This window comes from Notolepis coatsorum (assembly GCF_963971535.1).
Source record: "Notolepis coatsorum genome assembly, chromosome: 4".
NCBI classification, from domain to species: Eukaryota; Metazoa; Chordata; class Actinopteri; order Aulopiformes; family Paralepididae; genus Notolepis; species Notolepis coatsorum.
This window is the reverse complement of record NC_140168.1, coordinates 74,326,965-74,352,261: the sequence shown is the minus strand read 5'-3', so window position 1 is coordinate 74,352,261 and position 25,297 is coordinate 74,326,965. Positions and strand designations below refer to the sequence as shown.

Sequence of the window (25,297 nt, the reverse complement as noted above, 5' to 3'; positions counted from 1 at the left end):
TTGTATATGTATTATATTGTAAGGAAGGGGCAGGACTAGATACGTTTTTACTTCCTCTTGTCCCCTCCCGAAATCGCTTTAGATAAATGTTGTGAAAATACTTTTTTCTTGCTTTTTTTATGTTTTATGTTTTTATGTTTTATATGTATTGTATATGTTTGGGATAAATAATAATAATAATAAAAAAAAAAAAAAAAAAATTACATATATATATATATATACATATATACATTTGATGGAAGGTAATATTGTCCGTTGGTTTGTTTTTAAATTAGAGATCATGCCTTTGCAGATGGTAACGTATCCGTGGGTTCACCCTTTCCAAACGTCTCCGTTCATCAAAATGGACGGTCGCACACAACGGTTGAATATAGCTCCATACTGCTATACAGAACACAACAGAGACTGAACATACTGCTATACAGAACACAACAGAGACTGAACATACTGCTATACAGAACACAACAGAGACTGAACATACTGCTATACAGAACACAACAGAGACTGAACATACTGCTATACTGAACACAACAGAGACTGAACATACTGCTATACAGAACACAACAGAGACTGAACATACTGCTATACAGAACACAACAGAGACTGAACATACTGCTATACAGAACACAACAGAACATACTGCTATACTGAACACAACAGAGACTGAACATACTGCTATACTGAACACAACAGAGACTGAACATACTGCTATACAGAACACAACAGAGACTGAACATACTGCTATACAGAACACAACAGAGACTGAACATACTGCTATACAGAACACAAGAGAGACTGAACATACTGCTATACAGAACACAACAGAGACTGAACATACTGCTATACAGAACACAACAGAGACTGAACATCCATCTCCGCACAAGTGGTGCTGAAAGGACAGCGTGGTCTATTGGAATGACGGGGAGTTTGGAAAAAGCAAATTCATATCTGAATCATAAAAAACGCACACAATCTTAACTATATTCACAGGACATACTTGACTCCTATAAGACTGTGCCGAATGGGGCTTAAACAAGATTCCAAATGCACCCAATGTACAAATGGGGACGAAGGGACATTTATGCACATGTATTGGGACTGCTCACCAGTTAAGGCATTCTGGAAAGATGTGACCCAACAAATATCAAAACTCGTATCTTGGAATATACCTGTACACCCCTCGGTATTATTATTGAATGATGTTTTTGAGTTTGCAGTGAATCCACAGCTAAAGAGATTGGTTTTATCGGGTATCACAGTAGCCAAAAAGCTGATCGCATCACGCTGGTTTCAACCGGAAAAAATGTGCCGTAAAGTTTGGTTTCTTACATATCTCGATGTAATTTACCATGAAATATCTACAGCAAGAATTCTGGGTCTCAATGAATCCAAAATGTCAATGTGGTTAGAAGTGGTGGAGAGAATAAAAGCTAGCTTATAATGGTAGGGTCTGGTTAGGTGCGAGGGATAGTGGAGGTACTTCTCAAGGTGGGGTCCGGGAGGGGGGGGTTCGAGCTGAGCATATGTGTGTAGGTTTTTTTTTTTTAGATAACAGGTATTATGGGTATATCTTATATAAGACAACTAACTAAAAGGTGATCTCATTGGATGTGCCCTGACAATTAATGCTTGTATATCTTATCGTGTGTTGTCATGTTTGTTTATATGTTTGTTTAAAAAATTATAAAAAATAAAATACAAAAAAAAAAAACGCACACAAAAGAAACCACGACATGCCTCCAACATGTCGTTCACACTCCTAATATGAATATAAACCTGTTTTGATTTGTAATCGTTTCCACCCGTTGGTACAGAAGGTCCTTCATAAGCCACATAACCCTGAGGAAGCCTCGTGCGAAAGGAGCCTTTCGCTCCAATGTTGTATCTATTCTTCAATTCATGAATTCAACTAAAGTGGATCTGAACACCGCAGGTGTGCTGCTGGATTACTTTGTTTTTTAAACACATTGTTCCTGCTCTGGCTGTACCCTGGATGAAGAGCGTGGCTGTGCACAGGACACACACACCGACTCTTACACCTAGAATATACAGGTTTTAGTTAAGAAGGATGACCAAAACCTCCTTGTTCATTAATTTATCTATTCGAGTTCTTGCTCAACTCTACACCTTCAGGTCGGGCCATCTGGAGGGCTTGATACTGTTGTTTTATAGGTTAGTAGTGAATATTTCATTAGTTAAGGTGGCCTTGTCAGTGGAATCAGTGTCACCTGCCTTCTACAAGTACACACTTCTACTAGACACTAGTAGAACACACCAATACAGTTTACCAATGGCAATAGCGGATACAAACCAGCTAGTCTAGCTCTTGACCAAAAACCTCTCTCCCGGAGTTTTAAGATAGGCTAGTGGTCTGCATCTGCTTCCATTCATTTGCGCTAAGCTATGCTAGCTTTCGCCCGGATAGCTTTCTACTTAATGCACAGAGAGGAAATTGGTATCTTATCTTCGTGTCTGACGACAGTAAGCATATTTCCCTTAATGTTGCTGTGTTCCTTTAAAGGCTTTATTGGCTTAGTATTTCATCCAGATGTTCAACTGTGTGAACCACTGTAATTCATGTACAGTATGCTAAAGCAGATTATGTACAGTTGTTAATCTGCAGAGTGAAGGACACATTGTATACCAAGTTTATTATATTATTATTATTATTATTATTATTATTATTATTATTATTATTATTATTATTATTATTATAATATACCAAACATATTCTCCAACTACATGTGCTGTTAAATAAAGACCACACAGAACATGACGTGCACGGTGCCAGTATGACTAGAGGCCTCTCACAGAATGTCTCAGTGTGCGTATTTGTCCTCCATGTTGGAAGAAACGACAGTCGCTAATGTGTTGATATTAGGAGAATATATAGACAGAAATATAATAGATTGGTATCTTATTACTGGATCTTGTAAACATACAGTAATACCATGATTTTCCAATGTTTTACCTACTCTACCACTGCACACAAATTAGGCATTAGGTAACCAATGGTTACCATGTTGGAAGAAAGAACTACACAAACATCTGTGCAAGGCCTCTATTGAAATAGCAATGCTGCAATACTGCAGTGCACACAGCAGCATATGTTCACCTAAAACTCAGCTAAATTAGATGAATGTTGTTGTTGTGTGGTGTTGCCTTCCTTTAATCACAAAGGCACTGTGCCGCTATACAGCCAGAAGAAAACATTAAATTGAGCCAACAGTGTGTGTCCAGGCAATGTGATACTGCAGAGAGTGACAATTTCATATTGTTTTAATATATGGGCTTCTCTCAAAGGGAGCTTTGATGAACGGCTTCTTCTCAGATTGGGTTTCGAATACCGGTAATCACATTTTAAGCAGTAATGAAGGGAGATCTAACCACCGCCTGCAATAAAAGCCCTATTGATGAAAATAAATGAAAAATTTTTAAAAGGCACAATCCGTGATAGCAGTCTGGAACTCTCTGTGCACTTGGTGATTTGTTGGACTGAAGATGTTTTTTCCCGTCTGAAATGCATCGTTTGATTGACAGGGCCTTTTGAGGTCCACGTGAATTACCACATTTAAAACATGAAAATAAGCGTTTGCTTTCCTTTGTAAAGTTATGTATCCATGGGAGAAAAACAGATGTGTCTTTGAATTCACAGGCTGAGAAAGTTCTGAAAAACATTTCCAGCTTTAAGGGAAACTATTTACCGTCATTTTGTCACACCCTAGTGGTTGACATTTACACGTACACATGACGTGACCAGGGGTTTAGTTACTCTCTTTAAATGGTCAAAGAATAGACAAAAAAGGTACTACAGGATCGCCAGCTGGAAGGTACTACAGGATGCCAGCTGGAAGGTACTACAGGATGCCAGCTGGAAGGTACTACAGGATGCCAGCTGGAAGGCACTACAGGACGCCAGCAGGAAGGTACTACAGGACGCCAGCAGGAAGGTACTACAGGACGCCAGCAGGAAGGTACTACAGGATGCCAGCTGGAAGGTACTACAGGACGCCAGCAGGAAGGTACTACAGGATGCCAGCTGGAAGGTACTACAGGACGCCAGCAGGAAGGTACTACAGGATGCCAGCAGGAAGGTACTACAGGATGCCAGCTGGAAGGTACTACACGGCTTCATTAATGTTTCAGACCCTCTGGGCCTGAGAGACGGCATGGGATTACATTCTGATCCGGTCGCTTCTGTGATACAACTCTATTGGCTTCCTCCTTATCAGTCTCTTAAAGGGGCATTTCCCAAATAAAACAATGCTGACACACATTCCAAAAGCTCTAAATGGCTTTGCACACATTCATTTAGTTTGACAGGTTATTGAGAGTAAATGAGTTTGAATATGACCACCAGTGATGGTGAATTCATGTGTTAATTACGGCTCCATGAAATGATATGGTAGCAGTAGCAGTCCCTACCATATGGAACTACTGCCAAAGTATTCTGCAATACCAAATATGTCCTCTAGGGGTGTGTACATCAAGCCATGTGGTGACACAGCAAGAATGGATTATGACGGAGGTCTACAGTGGAACCCACTCAGGACCTCAGATGATCTTGCCTTAGCGCAAATGACAGAAGTTCTTATATGTGTGTGTGTTTGATTATTTGCTCAGTTGAGTTTTTTTATCTTGTGCTGGTTATATTCTTTATGAATTGTGTTTTCTTTTCTTTTTCTAATCGTGTATTTTACTATTAGTCTTTTTTTTTTTTTTTTTTTTTTTAATCCACTTTTTCTCCCATTTTCTATATTTTCTCCCATCCCAATTTCGTATCATCCAATTCAACCCTCCCCTGTCACGAACGCTGTTTCTTGCCTCCCACAAGCCGGCTGCAATGTGGACTAAGTCATACATAGCACAAGTCCCCTCCTGTACTTGAGGTAACAGCAGTCGCATCTTTTCACCTGCGCAGCTCGATCTCTCAGTGGCGAGGAGTAACGCGTGGGAGGCTCACGCTGCCCCCGACACTTCCTGATTCTACTGCGCAGGCGCACCAACCGACCTGTAGGAGTCGCTGTCCACAACGCCCGATCCCCACCCATCAGTTTCCCACCCTCTAATACGGCCAATGTGTATTAGTATGAACGACCAGCTAAACTGAAAGCAATGTGGAGCGCTGGGCTCGAACAGGCAAGCCCAGCGTCTCCGTCATTCGTGGCGAGCGCCTTGCCCACTACGCCACATAGCCGCCCTATTAGTCTTTGTTTTTATGAGTTTGTTTGTACACTGTAAATCGCTTTTAAATAAGAGGTATATAGGGTTTATTATCATCATTATCATAGTGACAGTCATCAAAATATGTATTGCATGTTTTTCACAGAAAAGATATCTCGCTAATAAGACTAGATGCTTTTTGCCTTGAAGGGAAGCGTGTGTGTGTGTGTGTGTGTGTGTGTGTGTGTGTGTGTGTGTGTATGAATAGGGTAAATGGCTGCATTTATATAGCGCTTTAGAATTTGTTCCTCACATTTTACCAATTCACTCACACACTGATGGCAGAGGCAACCATGCAAGGTGCCAACGTGCACATCGGGAGCAATTAGGGGTTAAGTGTCTTGCTCAAGGACACTTCGACACGCTGCCCGGGAGGAGCGGGAATAGAACTGGGGACCTCCGGATTACCAGACAACTGCTCTACCTCCTGAGCCAGTCGCCCCCCAGGATGTATAGGGTCTGTTGGATATATACCTAGTTACTAAACTAAGGGGAGAAATGTATGCATATGTTTATGTGTATGTATGTATATGTGTGTATATATTATATAAATTATATGAATATGGTGTGTTAAGATATATACCCAGTTACTCAACTAGGTGGAGAGAGATGTATGAGTGTGTAGTTATGTGTGTGTATATATATATGGTTGTTGTTGTTGTTGTTGTTGTTGTTGTTATGTACCCGAGTGCCCAACTTGATCTTCAGCATGTATACCGTACATAGTGGTTTTCTTTAGTACGTGTTGTTGTGTGATGTGTTTGTACTGTTTTTGATTTGTCTGATGTGTGTGTTAAAAAAAAAGTATAATTTTTTTTTTTATTAAAATAAAAGGAAGAGGAGATGACAAATGTGTTATGAATAGTGTTTGTTTTCTTCTTCTAATCATCACCTGGACTGGGGGCCTATGGCCGCCTGCAGGCCTTTCTGTAGCAGCAGGAGCTCAGCAACGCAGCGCTCCTTCGTCTCCTTGGCCTCCTGCTGGTAGTGCGCTCTGAGACGCTCCAGCTCCTGCCGGTGGTTCTCCTCCAGGTGGCCCTGCCTCTCCTGAACGTCCTGCCTCTCCTGGACATCCGCCCTCAGCCTCTGGAGCTCCCCAGGGGGATCCCCCGGCTCCTCTGGGTCTGGTGGCCCAAGACACAGGTGAAATGTGAAACTCCAGGCGTGTTAAACATAGGTGGCTAATATTAGGTAGTGGTGGAGAGTCCAGCCTTAATAAAGCGTCGGTCTTAAGAGGAACATACCGGTAAACAGAGCTGTGTGCGCCACTAATATTAGGTTGCTATGGTAGAGGAATAGTGGTTGGAATAGCTTGTAGGTAAGTGTGGAAAGATGCAACACTGAACGGCACAGGAAGTCCTTCATTACAACAGCCATCACAATATATAACGCATTACTGCCTCACTGAGCACAGAATGACAGTAAAAACTCTAGCATATCTCCTGGACTTTTTTTACTTATGACTTTTTACCCTTACGTCAACACTGTAAATTTTTTATTTATACCTATTACTGTATGTTTTATTGTATATTACTAGATATTTTAGAATGTATATACATATTTTAGAATGTATATCTCTGACTGTATATGTGATTTGTGATTTTTTTAATACCTAAATGTTTATTGTGAGCGATCTGTAGTGCTGAATTTCCCTCAGGATCAATAAGTACTTCTATTCCATTATATTCTATTCGCATAGGTAGATGCTAGATTGTGAATCTGAATTGTGTAAATATGTCAATATATTAATTTATCTTGGTGACATGCATCCAAATAATTATTACAAATTATTAGAACTAAATGTACTGCTAGATCACAGCTAAGAAGGCTGGGGCTGACAAGCTGAATTTAAGAGCAAATTAAAGCAATCTATAGCTCAGTGGCCGCTGGTCAATAGGGGCGCTAGAGCGCCGCCCTCCCTGGTTAAAAGAGAGAAGAAGAAGAATTTTTTTTAAGAGCCCTAGAAATCAAATAAACATGTTTAAAATGAATAATATTTACTCATTTTAAGTATGTTTGTGTTTCCAATGCACAATGTTACAAAGGATCAGATTAAACCGAATATATATATTTATTGATTGATATATATTGCATAGTATTTGTATATCGTCTGATATCCCTTGTATATTCCTTGTACATATACACGGAATGTCCCTTTAGCCTAGTACAGACCATAATATTTCATTCTCCTATTGGACAGCGGTCCACAGGCGCCAGGGCCATGCCTCCAGAGTCAGGTTCAAGGCCACCGTCAAGACATGTCTGTACATGCCCGGCCTTGCCCAGGGATACGAGACAGAAATGAGGTTGGCACTAGATTGTTCGCCGTGCATATAAATATGGCGCAGGTGAATACAGAAGTAGAGTTACCCAATAAGTTGAAGCCTCACCCACGATACTCCGTGCGGTGAAGTATGGCCTGTTTGGCCCCAAGTAGAGCATTGAGACCGCGTGCGAATTAATAACTGAATTGTCAGAGTTTGGCGCTATACCGTCGAGTGTGACATATTTCTATTAAGTCAGTAATAGTCTATTTGTGTATAGTGTATCGTGCGGCTAAAGTTCTACAGTGACCAGCATCACCAACGCTTCCTCGTATCAGCTAGAGTGCTTATCCAGGCTGGGCTGCTTTCATGGCGCTTTCACCCGAGGAGACCTAGACGAGAACCGTGTGGACATGTACACTGGATTAATCTACCCGACGACTACATAGCCCTTTGCGGCTGGATTATATTTGTTTTGGTCCTGTGATTTATGGAGCGGAGAATCGCCGACGCCTACATGTGTGGGATTTACCCTGTGAGGAGCCACGTCGAGTCTGCGCCTCAGAGAGCCTGAGGCCGGCTAGCTTTCTTCACTGTGGAGCTACAGTCTACGGAGAACAGCTGTATTTGTCTGTGGATCAAGAGACTATTGCACCGTCTCCTGTACTTGGAGTCTCCTTAGTCATCGTTGACCAGACTTTCTACTACCGACAGATCCTCTACCCCTGCTGGCTTACAACCGGGGGGACCCTTCCAGTATCTCCCGCTATATATTACTAGTGTACCATAGATATAATTCCCTAAGATTCAGGTTGTATAATTACCTCCTGCGTAACCAGAGAATGGACATTCATTATTGATTTGCCTACGCACATTCCTTTGCCTTATAAGCGCATCCAAAGTAAAATAGAGAAGTATATTATGTACCTTTTGCTGCAATAAATACTTAATTACCACTTTGTGTGGAACCGATTCATTGTGGGAAGTGTTCATCATATTTATATATCATGTACTGTATGGCCAGTAATTAAAGTACATAAAGCGGTAGTGGTTTAATGATACCATACTTATCAATACAGTCAGGGAATTGTACCCCTCAGTTACACACAATATAACGTTAATATATCAAATATAAATAATTGTTTCCATTAACAGGAAGTGACTGTCTGCTAGAGAATAATACCGCCTCTATACTTTCCATAGCCGCATTTCTCCTGGGCTATACGCATATCGCTTACAGTGGGCGTGCACTGGTTTCATCGCTGTACTGTCTCAGCCAATCAGTGCGTAATTCGCTGTGCGTTGAAATATGATGTATTAAGATGGAAACCGGGCGCGTTTTAAAGCGATCTATTATCATCAAAGCAAGCTGCGTCAATAATTTCCGTAGCCGCATTTCTCTGAGACGCTCTCTGATTGGCCGACGCCAGTTTCTACACTGGGAAAACGTAGCCACTCTTCGTTCGAAGTAGGTTAAGGTAACGTTAGAGTTTGTCTTAGAGCGTGACGGCAAGTTCTTTCGCCGGTTAAGCTTAGGCACTCTTTCGAAGTTGGTTAAGGTTAGAGTTCGTATTAGAGCATGGCGATAGAACGCCAGGTAGTTTGCAGGCTGTTTCGACGCGGAAATGGGCAAACACGCTATTGGGCGCACATGTTACATGACCTGGCCAATCAGAGCGCCGGAAACGCGGATGCGTTGTAAAAGGGGCTACACGCGGCCAGTACAGAGAGACTCAGAAGGAGCTTCTATGCCCAGGCCATCAGGATGCTCAATGACACTATGTATCAACCCATCAGACACTTTAATACACTTTATATTCATCTATTATTGAAGAGATTTGCACTACATTCATACCTCATTTGCACCCTACCCTAAGTTTTGTACCTCATCTCATGTCTGCATTGTACCTCACTGTTACTCATTTTACTCTGTATTGTATATATATGTATATTGACTAGGGATGTCCGATATTATCGGCCTACCGATATTATCGGACGATTTCTATAGCCTTTATTTACCCAGACAAGCAAGTAAGAACAAATTCTGATTTTATTTATTGTCAAAAGTATGCATAATGTTGTGTTAATTCCACAACAAGAGATATGTAATGTTAATTACCTGAAATTATAACTTTTTTACTGTACACTCAGGGGCTCATACAGAAACAAGCATTTCATCAAAGTATTCTGTATTTTATTATGACAAATCATAAACAAACTTGAAACATGGTTTAGATTAGGGTTAGTTTAAAATCAGGATTTAAAAAAAAAACCTTGTTCAAGGTATTTATATCCTAAAATGTCAGGTTCAGGCTAATCAGAACACAGTCAGGCTAATCAGAACACCGTCAGGCTAATCAGAACACCGTCAGGCTAATCAGAATACCGTCAGGCTAGAACACCGTCAGGCTAATCAGAATACCTGTAGATGTAACATCTAGGGTGCGTGTTTAAAAGAGAACTCACTTTGCAATCAGCGCTGTGTCGCTCGTTCCCTCGAGTGTGCAATCAGTTTTCTCACACAGAGATCCACATTTCAACAAGGGTTGAGAACTGTGAACGCTTGACTTTTTTTCATTCCTTAATTACAGAAATGTTGAATATCCACTGTTGGGACTTGGCTGTGGAACACCTCTGACTGTGTGTTCAGATGTACCTTGGTGTGAGGGGGCGGTGGAGCGGCTCATCTGCATGCGTAGGTGGGATATCTCCCTCTCACTGCTGCTCTTCAGCTCGTCATAAGCCATCTGCATCACCATCATCTAGGAGTTCAATGGGTTCGTTATCCGGAGTTCATTTGACCGTAGACATTTTTTGAAGCCTTTTCTAACTGCAGGAGTGAATACTGTATCTTTATTGCCCGGTTAGATATGTGGTTTATTATCTTCTTTGTGCTTTGTGTTTATTATTAACAGAACGTAGACCAAATGCGTCCACATTTTTATAGGATTCTAGCACATTTTCATAACAATAGCGAATATTACCGTTTTCATTGAGGTTTCTCACAAATTAACGATGCTTTATGTTGTCCGTTATATGCCGATTATCATTAAAATCTTAAATTGTACCATATGTCCCCCTTTAGACAACATATGTAACGCTACCAGCGCACTTTTGTTAAGATAATTAGTTTACCATTCGCGGTCGCTATACCGAGGTCGCAGTAATAGTTTACCGCTGTTCAGATCACGTCGAAGAATGGACACATCCCAGTGACATGTGACCTGTGCTAACGCTCTTGGGAAATGTATTCATGTAGTTTTCAACATTTTCACTTTTTAATTTTAAACCAATGCTGCCATCTACTGACAACAGAAAGTGTTGTCTAATCGTCACCTTGAGAGTCACTTCCGTATACAGCGTCGCCCGAAACCCATTCTAGAGATTCCCACTTTTTACTGGGAATGGGGCGTGGTCGTATTTGGTCCCAGACAATAAGAGTGGCTGCGATTGGTCACTGTGACGTTATATGTCGTAATGAAATCCAATAGAGCCATGGGTCTACTCCCCTTTTCCCCCCATGTTTCTCCTTTACCTCCTACTGTATATGATGGCAGGTAGTCAGAGCTCAGGTAGTCCCATCCTTAACAGGTTGAGTGCCAGCCGTGTTTTCCTATTTACCCCCTTGAGTGACACCACCCACTTCAATGATAGCGCTCTCATATTTGTGAACGCATAAACTACATCTTAAATTATGGCTATGTGTCTAATCTGGCCGTCGCTTATCAATGACTTGTTTGCAGTCAACATTGTCGAAACGGATTGTTTTTTTTTTTAATCGGTTAATTTTCGTTTTTTATACCATTTTGAAAAACGCTAGTTTTTTAAAGTTTCAGGAAAATATAAAGATTCTGTGATAATCGCCCTTTACTGGAATATTCTGGAATACACAAAAAACGTTGTAATTTTTCGGCCTATTTATGAATCGTTTTCAAATAAACGCTAGATTATCGATAGTATATGTGTACTTATGCACGCTATAGAAGCGAGCTGAAAAATCGATTCTCTCATTTCCTGATCAGCACACACACACACACGTTGATATCTCTGTGAAAAAAAGCTCTGATTATCCTAAGACTGGTACAATTGATTCCTTACCTCAGATCAGATGTTCTCCAAAAATATTATTCCAATTCCTGATCGCCATTCCAAATATCGATCGCGTTTATTGATCCAACGCTGGGTACTGGACATATGTATTCCACGCTGTTCTGGATCTCGGCAATGAATCCGATCCTCTCGGGTGACTTGCCCGAGAAGTAAAATGAGGAAGCAGGATTTCCCCCCCCCCCCATGTGTTTCATTCAATCCATTCCAAAGGGTGCAGTACCACAGGGAGAGACGATAGGGGGCGGTATTTTCCCAATGGAGCTCAGAGAGAGTTTGCAGCACTAACGTGAGACTAGATTGATGAAATATGAATTCAAATCGCTAATAAAAAAAAAGCCAGATATCTCGTTGCTGGCACTCAAAGTGTTAATAACCACTGCCCTGTCTCCTCCTAGAGCCGGGGACAAGTCCCATCCTTAATAACCACTGTCCCGTCTCCTCCTAGAGCTGGGGACAAGTCCCATCCTTAATAACCACTGTCCTGTCTCCTCCTAGAGCCGAGGACCAGTCCCATCCTTAATAACCACTGTCCCGTCTCCTCCTAGAGCTGGGGACAAGTCCCATCCTTAATAACCACTGTCCTGTCTCCTCCTAGAGCCGAGGACAAGTCCCATCCTTAATAACCACTGTCCCGTCTCCTCCTAGAGCTGGGGACAAGTCCCATCCTTAATAACCACTGTCCTGTCTCCTCCTAGAGCCGAGGACCAGTCCCATCCTTAATAACCACTGTCCTGTCTCCTCCTAGAGCTGGGGACAAGTCCCATCCTTAATAACCACTGTCCTGTCTCCTCCTAGAGCCGAGGACCAGTCCCATCCTTAATAACCACTGTCCTGTCTCCTCCTAGAGCCGGGGACAAGTCCCATCCTTAATAACCACTGTCCTGTCTCCTCCTAGAGCTGGGGACAAGTCCCATCCTTAATAACCACTGTCCTGTCTCCTCCTAGAGCCGAGGACCAGTCCCATCCTTAATAACCACTGTCCTGTCTCCTCCTAGAGCCGGGGACAAGTCCCATCCTTAATAACCACTGTCCTGTCTCCTCCTAGAGCCGGGGACAAGTCCCATCCTTAATAACCACTGTCCCGTCTTCTCCTATTAATTGATTGATTGAAAACTTTATTAACAGATTGCAGAATGGGTACAATAGCAGTACGGCTCAATACAAACAATTGTTAAGGGGATGCAGACCAGAGAAAGACTTTCGTCTTGTTTACATCAGGGTCCCCCATTACACTTGTCTCCTAGAGCCGGGGACAAGTCCCATCCTTAATACAGTGCTGTCTTCTTTACCTTGTTGCCCCCAGCCTTCATAATACAGTGATGTCTTCCTTGTTGCCCCCAGCCTTCATAATACAGTGCTGTCTTCTTTACCTTGTTGCCCCCAGCCTTCACAATACAGTGCTGTCTTCTTTACCTTGTTGCCCCCAGCCTTCACAATACAGTGCCGTCTTCCTTGTTGCCCCCAGCCTTCATAATACAGTGCCGACTTCTTTACCTTGTTGCCCCCAGCCTTCATAATACAGTGCCGACTTCTTTACCTTGTTGCCCCCAGCCTTCATAATACAGTGCTGTCTTCTTTACCTTGTTGCCCCCAGCCTTCATAATACAGTGCTGTCTTCTTTACCTTGTTGCCCCCAGCCTTCATAATACAGTGCCGTCTTCCTTGTTGCCCCCAGCCTTCACAATACAGTGTTGTCTTCTTTACCTTGTTGCCCCCAGCCTTCACAATACAGTGCTGTCTTCCTTGTTTCCCCCAACCTTCATAATACAGTGCTGTCTTCCTTGTTGCCCCCAGCCTTCACAATACAGTGTTGTCTTCTTTACCTTGTTGCCCCCAGCCTTCATAATACAGTGCTGTCTTCTTTACCTTGTTGCCCCCAGCCTTCACAATACAGTGCTGTCTTCCTTGTTGCCCCCAGCCTTCACAATACAGTGCTGTCTTCCTTGTTGCCCCCAGCCTTCATAATACAGTGCTGTCTTCTTTACCTTGTTGCCCTCGGCCCTCAGCAGGGTGTGCAGCTGCAGCAGTCGGCCGTGCTCCTGCTCAATCCTCTCCTCCACCTGCTGGAGATCTCTGCACAGCTCTACCAGGGGAGGAAGTAACTGGATTTAGAACCTTTTGAAAATGACTAGTCTGAGAATACATAGTTGGATGTTTATTTTAGGTGCAATGTGAATTCTTCTTAAATAAACGTTTGTTTTGGTTCGTACAGATTAAGATTAATGGGCTCTATTGATTTGAAGAATAAGCTCCTCACATTGCCTACTTGCCATGTTGGTGATACAATAATTGTAGCTCTTTCTACTGCGTCACATGCTGTAAGTGACTGTGGATCAGAGCATGCTCTACATGTCTAAACATATGTGTGTAAATAAAATCTCATATGGCTGATTTCATGAGGAAACCCGGATACTGCATGCATCTGTCATGTGTCACATCCACTGTACGTTTTAACATGTTAATACAGGGTTTCTACAGGTTTCAACAAGTTCAATTTTAAGACTTTTTAAGACCTTTTTGAATATAATTGAATATATATTTCACAGCCATAATGGCAAAAAGGTATGAAGGAAAATTACTATGAAAGAAGTAATTCCATATATATTGTTGGGGGAACTGATCTGTTACCATACTGCTTACTGTGCAGCGTGGACGTTTCCCCCCCAAACACATTTAAACAAGATACAGAGAAGTTATCACAACATCGAAGTAACTTCCTAATCCAATACAATTTTAAGACCTCAAACGGCAGATCAAAGTCACATTTAAGACCCCTTTAAGACCTAAAGCTAGGCTAGCTTCTACTGAACGCACAGAGAGGAAATTGGTATCTAATCTTCTTGTCCAACTCTGGAGAAGACGGTAAGCTAATTTCCCATAATGTTGGCGTGTTCCTGGTTAAGACCCTGCAGGGGGGGACCTGTAATATATGTTAATAAATATGTTCATATGAACATAGATTGCTAGGTCTCCTACTGTATGAACCAACATGCCCCAGTGCCCCATGGGCTCCATGTAACGTGGAGGTGCGGTGGTCTATAGCGCTCGACCCCGGAAGATAATGGAGGCACGCTGTTGTGAGGATGTCATTTTGTAATTTTTTCAATTTTGACCTATGTTTTGGTACCATGTAGGGATGTCCGATATTATCGGCCGATATTGGCATTAAAATTTGATATCGGAAATTATCGGTATCGGTTTTCAAAATTATTATTTATTTTTGCTTTATTTAACCTTTATTTACCCAGGCAAGCAAGTAAGAACACATTCTGATTTTTTTTTATTGTCAAAAGTATGCATAATGTTGTGTTAATTCCACGACAAGAGATATCTAATGTTAATTAGGGGGGGGGGGGGGGGGGCCAATATCGAGCATCCCTAATGTATACCCATTATTTGTATATGATTATACTAAATGTGGACTTAAAGATGAGGGAGATGTTAGAAATAAGGGGGTGTTTGTGTATGTTTGTGGAGATAAAGGAACTCTCAATGTAATTTATGGCAATGTAAATATGACATGTGTATTGTAAAATCCAATAAAATCCCATACAAATAGTTTAAAAAATAAAAACTGCCCCAGCATCACCTTTGGCCTCCAGCAAGACCTCAGAGGGCGCCCTGGCCTCCTCAGGCTGTTGCTCTGGACGGCTCTGCCAGGCCTCCCGCTCCGGCTGAGGGAGTGACTGCAGCACCTCCTCGCCCAGAAGCTTTGCCAAAGACTGGAGGAACACAAACACAAGAGTCAACAAGAGTTCATTTACACACAAAACATGTAGAATTGTTAGTAGTAGTAGTAGTAGTAGTAGTAGTAGTAGTAGTAGTAGTAGTAGTAGTAGTAGTAGTAGTACAGTAGTAGTAGTACAGTAGTAGTAGTACAGTAGTAGTAGTAGTACAGTAGTACAGTAGTAAGATAAGATAAGATAAGATAAGATATTCCTTTATTGATCCCCTTGGGGAAATTCAGGCATCATAGCAGCATGGGGGGAGGGGGGAGGGGTACAGGTAGTAAAACAAAACAGTATACAGGTAGTAAAAGACAACACAGGCAGTGTAAACAATTTGATCAATATGGTCAATATAATTTACTAACTGACTAGCTGAGGAATATTCACATTATTCACAGTGTCACATGAGGTGCAGTATGCAAGAGGTGGTGTTATAATAATTTACTATCTACTGAGTATACATTAATCAAAGTACCAGGGTAGTCTACTTTGTCCCCCTTGGGTTCCTATAAGTCCCAGGTCAATGTCTGGTAGCAGTCGCTGTCGCTGCCCCCTGTTGTGGGGCCTGGAGGCTGCTAGTCGCTGCCCACTGTTGTGGAGCCTGATGGCCGCTGGTATGAAGGACTGTCCGAGGCGGTTAGTTGAGTGTCGGGGGGGGATGAGTCTGTGGCTGAACGAGCTTCTCATCTTGACTAGCTCGTCGTAGAGGGGGTGGTAGGGGTTCTCCATGATGGCATCCAGCTTCCTTATCATCCCCCTCTCTACCATCACCTCAAGTCTAGGTAGCTCGACTCCCACCACGGAGCTAGCCTTCCTCACCAGCTTGTTGAGCTTGTTGGTGTCCCTTGAGTTGATGTAGCCTCCCCAGCATGCCACAGCATAGAAGAGGATGCTGGCCACAACAGACTGGTAAAAAGACTGCAGCAGTTTGTTGCACACATTGAAGGACCTGAGTCTCCTCAGGAAGAACAGCCTGCTCTGTCCCTTCCTGTAGAGGGCCTCTGTGTTGTCCGACCAGTCCAGTTTATTGTTCAGGTGTACCCCAAGGAACTTGTATGAGTCCACCATCTCCACATCCACCCCTCGGATGGAGATGGGAATCGGGGGGGGCCTCTTCTTGCCCCTCCGGAAGTCCACCACCAGCTCCTTGGTCTTACTGGTGTTGAGTTGGAGGTGGTTGCTGTCGCTCCACCCCACGAAGCTCTCCACCAGGGCTCTGTACTCCTCCTCATCATCGTCGGTGATGTAGCTTACGATGGAGGAGTCGTCTGAGAACTTCTGCAGGTGGCACCCGCTGGAGTTGCGGCAGAAGTCTGAGGTGTAGAGGGTGAAGAGGAAGGGTGACAGCACAGTTCCCTGGGGGGCGCCGGTGTTGCTCACCAGTACGTCAGACTGACTGTCCTTTAGTCTGACGTACTGTGGCCTCTCAGTGAGGTAGTCCTTGATCCAGGCCACCAAGCCGTGCTCCAGCTGCATCGCAGAGAGCTTCTCCGCTAGCAGTGACGGCTGGATGGTGTTGAAGGCGCTGGAGAAATCAAAGAACATGATCCTCACTGAGCTGCGCGGCTTTTCCAGGTGCGTGTACGCTCTGTGGAGCATGTAGATGATGGCATCCTCCACCCCGATGTTTGCCTGGTATGCAAACTGCAGGGGGTCGAGGGAGTCACGCACCAGGGGCTTGAGGTGTTGCAGGACCAGTCTCTCAAACGTCTTCATGACGTGTGACGTCAGAGCGACTGGCCTGTAGTCGTTGGGGGTGCTGGGACGGCCCCGCAAGTAGTAGTAGTAGTAGTAGTAGTAGTAGTAGTAGTAGTAGTAGTAGTAGTAGTACAGTAGTAGTAGTAGTAGTAGTAGTAGTAGTAGTAGTAGTACAGTAGTAGTACAGTAGTAGTAGTAGTAGTAGTAGTAGTAGTAGTAGTAGTAGTAGTAGTAGTAGTAGTAGTATATTCAGTCATCACACACAATACAATATGCACAATCATTCAACAATCTTTGATTTGGCAGTGACTGAAAAGGTACAGGCTGAAGCATAATGCTTATACCTGATGCCTGTCCTGATCTCTTATTATTATTATTATTATTATTATTATTATTATTATTATTATTATTATTATTATTATTATTATTATTATTATTATTATTATTATTATTATTATTATTATTATTATTATTATTATTATTATTATTATTATTATTATTATTATTATTATTATTATATCATTGATTTCTTACTATAAATGTATTATTGAAACAGCATTATTGATTAGCCTACATCTATAGCTTTGGCAATATATACTGTACTGAATCGTACTTCATGACAATAATGTTGCATTATTTTTTGGCAATGCACAAAATAGAATACAATGACATCTACAGTACAAAGTTTGAAGACATTACAACTATAATTATAAGGCTACAATAATTACCAGAATTAGCTGCTTGCATTCTTCAGATATAACTTGCACCACACTCCGGTGCTGGAAGGCGTTTGGCTCCGCTAAGAAAAAAACATTGTATATTATCAATTATTGAGCATAGAAGTATCTCACAAAATCAACAGCACGTCCTCCACCAGGCATTCATGGGGAGAAGCATGTTATGTTCTTGCTCTTTTTCTGGCAAAGCCCTGCTTCTCACTCGTGTACAGGAGCTACACAGTACACAGTGGTCAGCACTGTTGCCTCACAGCAAGAAGGTTATGGGTTCAAACAGCAGGGGGCCTCTTTCTGTGTGACTTTGTGAGTTTCCTCCAGGTAAGACATGCATGCTAGGTTTCCTGCCGGTGCCCTTAACCACATTACAACTGGAGCTGGTGCCCGGGCACCGCACTGTGTGCCTGCCCCCTGCTCCTAAATAGTTAGGATGGGTCAAATGCAGAGGACACATTTCCCCAAGGGGATTAATGAAGTAAAAATTGTACTTAACTTAACTTATAACCACAGTCCGACACTGTTGGCCACTGAGCAGCTCCACTGGAGCATTTAGAGGTTGCTCAAGGGCACTTCATCGGTAGCTGCTGACGACGGACATCCAGATTTCCCCTCTGGTCTGGGAATTCAAACCTGCAACCTCCCGGCCAACAGCCCACTTCTCTACCCTTTAGGCCACTGCTGCTCCGTATAAAGGTCATACTGGATGAGCTGACCAATAGGATGTCTCTCTGGTGAATGAATGATGGATCAAACCCGAGCGGGCGACACTCACTCACTCACACACACACGCTAACCATGCCACCTACAGTAGTCTCCAGATTGAAATGCACACCTTGATGTCATCACATCAGTGCCTTTTTTTTTTTTTTTTTTTACTTTATTTTTTAGCGTTTATCGCTTTTCTGGTCAAGCATGACCGACAGATACAGGGTGAAACGGGATATAGAGCAGGGTAAGACATTCTGGCAAATGACGGCGGGTCCGGGAATCGAACTCGGAGTCCACCAGATCCGTGACGCAGCACGGTTTTCCCCGACGCAGAAATAGTGCCGAGATATGCGGTGAGCTACTGGAGCTCCCACATCAGTGCCTTTTCAACAGCAAACGCTTCAAGGACAGAACTCACCCCAGTCCTTATCCAGCTATACGTGTGTTAATTACAACAGGACAGACGTTTCAACTGCAAATCGCCGGTGATCGTTGGTACAAACAACACCCAATGGTAGAATGACCAAAATGGTGTAAGAAGTTACCATTAATCTTTCTACACTAAAATGGTGGAAGAAGTCACCATTAATCTTTCTACACTAAAAGGTGCTTTGGAACTGGAGACTGCCTCTCTGTACAGTGGGTTTGCTCACCTGGACCTCGCTGCTCTCGGAGACCCTCCAGCTCCAGCAGCAGGGAGCGTGCGCGGGAGTCTGCCTGCTCCTGGAGCAGCTCCAGCTGGGCAACGTGGATCTGAGACAGGCTGATCCGCTGGGCCTCCAGACGGAGACGACACTCCCCCTGTGAGCCGACAGACCATCACACAATTAACAACTCTCTCTCTCAATCTCTCTCTCTCTCTCTCTGCATCTCTCTCTCTCTCTGTGTGTCTCTTTCTCTGTCTCCTTCTCTGTCTCTCCGTCTCTCTCTCTGTGTCTCTGTCTCTCCATCTCTTTCTCTCTCTGTGTCTCTTTTTCTGTCTCCTTCTCTCTCTCCGTCTCTTTCTCTGTCTCCTTCTCTCTCTCCTTCTCTCTCTGTGTCTCTTTCTCTCTCTGTGTCTCTTTCTCTCTGCGTCTCTTTCTCTCCGTCTCTGTCTCTCCGTCTCTTTCTCTCTCTGCGTCTCTTTCTCTCTCTGTGTCTCTTTCTCTCTCTGTGTCTCTTTCTCTCTCTGCGTCTCTTTCTCTCTCTGCGTCTGTCTCTCTCTGCGTCTCTGTCTCTCCGTCTCTTTCTCTCTCTGCGTCTCTTTCTCTCTCTGTGTCTCTGTCTCTCTCTGTGTGTCTCTTTCTCTCTCTGTGTCTCTGTCTCTCTCTGTGTGTCTCTTTCTCTCTCTGCGTCTCTGTCTCTCCGTCTCTCCGTCTCTGTGTCTGTCTCTCCATCTCTTTCTCTCTCTGTGTCTCTGTCTCCTTCTCTGTCTGTCTCTCCGTGTCTTTCTCCATCTGTGTCTGTCTCTCCGTCTCTTTCTATCTCTGTGTGTCTCTCTTGCACTCCCTCTCATCCTTCATTAATACACATTTGTTGAGTGGCTTCTCTTTGATGTCAGGCCCATTTGCAGTGTATGGTGAATATGTGATGAGGTTGTATTGAAAATGGCTTATTGTGATGCAATTCCCCCGTTCCCACTCCAACAGTCCTCTCTAACCAGTGTCCAATTAGATAAGATAAGATATTCCTTAAAAAGGGATATTTCCCTTTAGTTGAAACTTCATCTACTAGCAAGCTAGTAACCACTGCTGTCCCTGTGGTCTACTGTCAACACCACCATTCCTCCCAGGTGTCAGGCTCCTCATTCACTTCCATTCATTTTAAGGACCAAGTAGCAATATTATTCTGTATAATATATTTTGGGGAATAATTCTGAATACTTACTTTTTTTTCCCACTTCAAGTGTTTGACCAACTGTCAACTGTTCAGAATGTTTAGAATCTTCCTTCCCATACGCTCCTATGCAGAGCTGTCTCTACACCTGTACATCACAGCCTGCTAAACACCTCTGTCTCTACACCTGTACATCACAGCCTGCTAAACACCTCTGTCTCTACACCTGTACATCACAGCCTGCTAAACACCTCTGTCTCTACACCTGTACATCACAGCCTGCTAAACACCTCTGTCTCTACACCTGTACATCACAGCCTGCTAAACACCTCTGTCTCTACACCTGTACATCACAGCCTGCTAAACACCTGTCTCTACACCTGTACATCACAGCCTGCTAAACACATCCGGCTCTACACCTGTACATCACAGCCTGCTAAACACCCGTCGCTACACCTGTACATCACAGCCTGATACACACCCGTCGCTACACCTGTACATCACAGCCTGCTAAACACCCGTCTCTACACCTGTACATCACAGCCTGCTAAACACATCTGTCTCTACACCTGTACATCACAGCCTGCTAAACACCTCCGTCTCTACACCTGTACATCACAGCCTGCTAAACACCCGTCTCTACACCTGTACATCACAGCCTGCTAAACACATCTGTCTCTACACCTGTACATCACAGCCTGCTAAACACCTCTGTCTCTAGGCCTGTACATCACAGCCTGATAAACACCCGTCTCTACACCTGTACATCACAGCCTGCTAAACACCTCTGTCTCTACACCTGTACATCACAGCCTGCTAAACACCTCTGTCTCTACACCTGTACATCACAGCCTGCTAAACACCTCCGTCTCTACACCTGTACATCACAGCCTGCTAAACACTTGTCTCTACACCTGTATGTCACAACCTGCTAAACACCTCCGTCTCTACACCTGTACATCACAGCCTGCTAAACACCTCTGTCTCTACACCTGTACATCACAGCCTGCTAAACACTTGTCTCTACACCTGTATGTCACAACCTGCTAAACACCTCTGTCTCTAGGCCTGTACATCACAGCGTGATAAACACCTCTGTCTCTACACCTGTACGTCACAGCGTGATAAACACCTCTGTCTCTACACCTGTACGTCACAGCGTGATAAACACCTCTGTCTCTACACCTGTACGTCACAGCGTGATAAACACCTCTGTCTCTACACCTGTACGTCACAGCCTGCTAAACACCTCTGTCTCTACACCTGTATGTCACAGCGTGATAAACACCTCTGTCTCTACGCCTGTACGTCACAGCCTGCTAAACACCTCTGTCTCTACACCTGTACGTCACAGCGTGATAAACACCTCTGTCTCTACACCTGTACGTCACAGCGTGATAAACACCTCTGTCTCTACGCCTGTACGTCACAGCCTGCTAAACACCTCTGTCTCTACACCTGTACGTCACAGCCTGATAAACACATCTGCCAAAGAGAGCAAATCTGGACATGCACAACCAAATTAGTTTGAAAGAAAATGCAGCTATAAAGTTGAATTGGGTGCATACAGAGTATCACTAATAATCAAAGATTATGCAGTGATGTAGCTATCAGAAAAATAAACGTTCTCAAACTAAAACTATATTTTCTGAGTAAGGAAACTATGGCTAAGTTCATCGTCGTGACATTAAATGATTTAACTGTTTTCAAAAAAAATCGGTTCTTATTTATAAAGGAGATGAAAAAAATATGGGGGGGGAACAATAATATTATTATTTATTCAATATGTTAGGGGACAATAACATGAGTAAAAGTAGCACTGGTTAGTTGACTTCCTGTTTGGGCAGAGCTGTTTGACAGTGGACAGCTGGAGAATGCTTTGTTCCAGCAAGGCAGCACGTAACCTTGGTAACCACTCCTCAAACATTCCATGCAGAGCACAGCACACTCAAACCTACAACAAACTAACCAGATCTGCTTTTAGTTTGTTGCTGAAGACTCATCAAATGCCAAAACCCATACCGTTGACTCTGAAATACATACCTTTTGACTCAGAAATGTCAGTTTTATTGAAAACTGTATAGCAGTCGTTTGTTTTTTACTCAGTATACTAGAAGTATAATATTTAGACTAGGTCCCCAAAGTTAATGGAAGAGAATGAGGAGCCTGGGAGGAATGTTGGTGTCGACAGCAGACGACAGGGACAGCAGTGGTCACTAGTTTACTTGATGACTTTAGATAAGAGGCAAGACTGCCGAGACTTGCTGTGGAGCACTTTGAGCTGCAATTCTTGTATGAAAGGTGCTATAGAAATAAAGTGTATTATTATTATTAGTATTAATAATTACACCAAGCTATAATAATTGATGCTACATTTACTGTTTTGGCCATAGTTCTGAGTAAGCCGTTGGCATCCGGTGGCTGGCCCTTGGCAAAGCCGCTGTATAATGTATGACTGACTCATGACGGGTACGGGGGGCCGCTCACACAGGAGGAGAGAGAAAAAAAGCTCAGGATGTGAGGTTGAGTGGCATTTACATGCTGAGTCGTCTCCGCGCCCAGCCGCTCTACAGGTTCCATGCTCCTCTGTGTCCCATGGCCTCTCCGCTCCTAATGAAGACACAAGCAGGAAGAAGAACATGACCACTTCTGTCAGAACTCATGTTACGAGTACAAATCAAACCCTTGAGACAAAGAACCGTATAAAACCTTTTGTGTTGTTTTTCTTTGGACATCCTGTGTATTTTTTTACAGTTGTGTCAGGTGTAAGAGTGTGCCGCATAATTCGAAAGCAGTCGGATTAATTAGAAATTGGTTAATGTTTTAAAGGGACACTTCACCCTTTATGCTGATTTATTTTGCACATAATCTCACACATCCAAAAACTCTAAACAGTTTTGCACACATTCATTAGGTTGACAGTTATTGAGTCAATTAGTTTGAATATGGGCCACCAGTGATGTCATCATGGACATTGATTTGATTTGATTTGAAGTCTTTATTTCGAACATGCAATGAATACAACAAACAATAACAAAAAAGAAAAACAACTCAATCTGCATGTTCGAAAAGGAGTAGGAAGAAGTATACACTTATTTAATCCTACCCCTTTTCCACTACTCAAATGAGTGTACTATTTTAAACATAAAAAAGAAAAGAAAAGAAAAGAAAAAAATATATATATACATATATATGCAAAACAAAAAACAAAAACTATGTATAAAATAAAATAAAATAGAAACAAAATAAAAATGTAAACACCTGTGAATATCAAGTCCCTTCTTCATCCCTGTACCTTGTGAACATAATTTCCTTATACATCAGTTTGAATTGTCTCATGTTTGGACATTGCTTTAACACCACATTAAGACTGTTCCACAGTTTCACTCCACATATTGAGATGCAGTGTTTTCTCATGGTAGTGCGTACGTTTAGCACGCACTACGTTGAATTCATGTGTTGTGCCAATTTGTCATGTACATCATTTCATGGTGCTGTAATTAACACAACACAAGGATTCGATATTCCCCCGATGACATTAATGGTGGCCTCATTCAAACTAATTTACTCTCAATAACTGTCAACCTACATTAATGTGTGCAAAATGGCTTATAGTTTTTAGTGTGTGAAATATGTGCAAAATAAATCAGCATCGTTCTTTTTGGCAAAATGCCCCTTTAAATGCAGGATGTAAGCAGTCCGACACTAGTCGTTTCTCCCCCCATGTGCCTTCGCCAATAATAATAATGTCTATTATAATGAATTGAAAATGGGGGACCCTAATGTAAACAAGACGAAAGTCTCTCTGGTCTGAATCCCCTAACAATTGTGTGTATTGAGCCGTACTGTATTGTACCCATTCTGCAATCTGTTAATAAAATTGTCAATCAATCAATCAATGAGCTGCAGCGCTGGTCTTTTGCAAGGTTATTTTTTTTGTTAAAGCGCACTTTCCCCTCAACCTCTACTCTCTATTTAGTATGTACTGTATGTAGGCAACACAGCAACAGTTAGAAATGCTACTAATAACGTTCCAATAACGGTCCTTCATCTGCCAATGGATGAGAAAGAAAACCTTAACGGAACGCTTGCAAAGACCATACAGTGTCTGCGTTAGAAGAGCCAAATATCTTTTTTTCAACCGTTATCTTGGTATCAATGGATTCCTCACACATTCTGATTAGGGCACATTTCAGAACAGACAGCGTATGGTCTTCTGAAACTCCTTCCCAAGAGGGAAACACAGTGAGAAATGAAACGTGAGTCTTTGGCATTACCCCGTTAAAGACTCAGCCTGGAAGACGGTGTTGAGACAGACATGAGCGACGGGTCAAACTGCTTCTCAGCAGTACATTTTTAAAATAGCTTTTAAATTAATTAATATCTTTATTGTCTTATTTTTCTTTATTTCTATTATTTTTTACTATTTTGTTTTATCATTTTATTTAATTATATTATTAAATTATTATTATTATCTTATTTTACTGTTATTAAATGTTCTTCTCATTGTTTACAGTCTAATTTTGTTATTATTTATTTATTTGTATTATCCTTTTGTTTAGTTTATGTAAAGCACTTTGCGCTGCAATCTGTATTAACACTGAGTGCCAACAACGAGATTTCTTGTTAGTTCATGGCAACCGTTGAGTGCCAGAGAGACGAGAGATCTCGTTTTTAATCGTTTTCTTTTTTATTAGCAATTTCCATTCATATTTCATCAATCTAGCCTCCCGTTACCACTGGAACTCTCTCTGAGCTCCATTGGGAAAATACCGCCCCCTATTGTCTCTCCCTGTGGTACTGCTGGGAATCCTACTGGGAATCCTGCTTCCTCATTTTACTTCTCAGACAAGTCACCCGAGACGATCGGATTCATTCTGGACCATCAGAACAGCGTGGAATCGGTGTTTCAACCACCCAGCGTTGGATCAATAAACGCGATCGATATTTGGAATGGCGATCAGGAATTTGAATAATCTTTTTGGAGAACATCTGATCTGAGGTAAGGAATCTATTT

General features: G+C 42.5%; 1 protein-coding gene across 6 annotated transcripts in view; it reads right to left on the bottom strand.

Moving 5' to 3' along the window:
- The window catches only part of akap9 (A kinase (PRKA) anchor protein 9), a 276,424-nt gene that overhangs the window by 157,752 nt on the left and 93,375 nt on the right, over positions 1-25,297 (bottom strand). For all 6 annotated transcript variants that reach the window (XM_084313669.1, XM_084313670.1, XM_084313671.1 and 3 more), the window contains exons 9-15: positions 22,819-22,890; positions 19,119-19,266; positions 17,752-17,822; positions 15,187-15,319; positions 13,583-13,680; positions 10,144-10,249; positions 6,116-6,347 (exon numbers count right to left, since the gene is read on the bottom strand). In XM_084313669.1, coding sequence (XP_084169795.1) covers positions 6,116-6,347; positions 10,144-10,249; positions 13,583-13,680; positions 15,187-15,319; positions 17,752-17,822; positions 19,119-19,266; positions 22,819-22,890 — 860 coding nt within the window. The remainder of the gene's footprint in view (positions 1-6,115; positions 6,348-10,143; positions 10,250-13,582; positions 13,681-15,186; positions 15,320-17,751; positions 17,823-19,118; positions 19,267-22,818; positions 22,891-25,297) is intronic.